Source organism: Vigna radiata, unplaced genomic scaffold, assembly GCF_000741045.1.
Source record: "Vigna radiata var. radiata cultivar VC1973A unplaced genomic scaffold, Vradiata_ver6 scaffold_51, whole genome shotgun sequence".
Lineage (NCBI taxonomy): Eukaryota > Viridiplantae > Streptophyta > Magnoliopsida > Fabales > Fabaceae > Vigna > Vigna radiata.
In genome coordinates, this window is record NW_014542732.1 from 1,376,757 (window position 1) to 1,378,282 (window position 1,526).

A 1,526-nucleotide genomic window follows, 5' to 3' on the forward strand; every position below is an offset into this window, starting at 1 on the left:
TTACACTTGAATCCTTTCCTCATTTTCATTGTCCCCTGGTACATTAATAATCATTAAAACGCATAACATCATGCACGTACTGATCATAAAAGTTTCTTAATTAGTCAGTAAATGAGCACTAATCAGTAATTACCCGATGAATGTTGAAGGTGGAGGGAATGAGCGGCATGGTCATGAATTCCGGCGTTGAATTGGATTCCAAGAGGCAGGTTGACGGAGGTGGAAGCGTTCAATGTAGTTGGTGCAAAAGGGCAATCGGAGTTGGGAGCAGTGGCATTAACGGAGTGAAGTTGTGGTGTTGATTGAAGCAACCTGATTTGTCGCTTCAAGAACTTGACATAGCGAATGGCTTCGTCAAGCATGGAAGCAGTGTCCATTTTGGTTCCACCAGGGACAAGTCTTTGAAGGATACGGATTTTCTCACTGATCTTCTCTCTTCTATGACGTGCAGCCACACTCTGAGGGTCATCACTTATGCGGACGTTTCGCCTCTTGGGTTTTCTGACGGTGGCGGGGTCTATGTCGACCGGTTGCATCGCTGCCATCTGGTACATCATCTCCTTCATCGCTCCGAGCTCTTCCTCTTCCTCTTCTTCAAACTCGATTCCCAAGACGTCGGTTAGGAAATTAGTGGATGAGGAGGAAGAGGGTTGTGTGTGAAAAGGGTGGTGGTGATTGGACCAAATTCCAACACCCATTGGAATTTGGTGATGATCGTGGAGGATGATGTTGGGTTGATCTGTGGTCATGGTCTCGTGATTGTAAGTGGTGTTAACGTTTGTGAATGTAGTGTTGAGGTTGGTATCCATGTGGTCATGCACAATGTGTTGTGTTGGTGTTTTTAAGGTTAAGAGGAGTAAAAGTCTAAAAGGGTTTAAAAAGGATTGAGAAAATGGGTAGAAAAGTACAGTAGTTATAAATAAGCTAACGATATCTCGCCGCATAAAAGGGTGCTAGCTGTTTGTAACAATGAAGCTTCGTAGTTAATGAGTTAACTTGGTAGCTTCTTCTTTTCTCTTCCCAAACTCACCATACAATCCTATCAAAGAGGCTGGAGAAACAAGAGAGATAAGTAATAATAGTAATAATATATATATATACTAGTGCAAAAACGCTGTTTAACGTCGATTAATTTGGGCTTTTAACGTCACTTTTCCAACCGATGTCTATACGGGTGACGTCTATATGACGTCGGAATTCATCCAACCGACGTCTATATACTCGTCAGTTAATGATATCCACCGATGTCTATATAGACGTCTGATTATACTCAAATCGAAGTCTATTTACTCTATATAGACGTCCGCTGATGAGTGCATATTTATGCCCACATTTATGTCTTAAAATTGAAATTTTTGATGAGATATTTGTGCTTAAATGATTGATTTAAAGTGAATTTGTGACAATTGGATTTATTGGGTTTGGGAATTAAAGATGCTTAAAATGTGATTTTTAGTTGCATAAATCATTTTGGATGTTCTAATGTTTATTTGTGCAGCTGAAGTTAAAATTTTATTCATTTAAAA

At 39.9% G+C, this 1,526-nt stretch overlaps 1 protein-coding gene across 1 annotated transcript; it reads right to left on the reverse strand.

Annotated features, from left to right (window-relative positions):
• Positions 1–846, reverse strand: LOC106780676 (transcription factor HEC3-like). The gene is made up of 2 exons (XM_014668973.2): positions 134–846; positions 1–35 (listed from the first exon to the last, which is right to left on the reverse strand). Exons 1-2 carry the CDS (start codon positions 807–809, stop codon positions 1–3), a joined length of 711 nt encoding a protein of 236 aa, XP_014524459.2. The 5' UTR covers positions 810–846.
• Between the last annotated feature and the right edge of the window lie 680 nt (positions 847–1,526).

Excerpts from the sequence above, each read along its gene's own strand:
- LOC106780676 (XM_014668973.2), bottom strand. The coding sequence starts at position 809 with ATGGATACCAACCTCAACACTACATTCACAAACGTTAACACCACTTAC. Across the intron at positions 36-133 it reads CCACCTTCAACATTCATCGG|GGGACAATGAAAATGAGGAA; the intron begins GTAATTACTGAT and ends TTAATGTACCAG.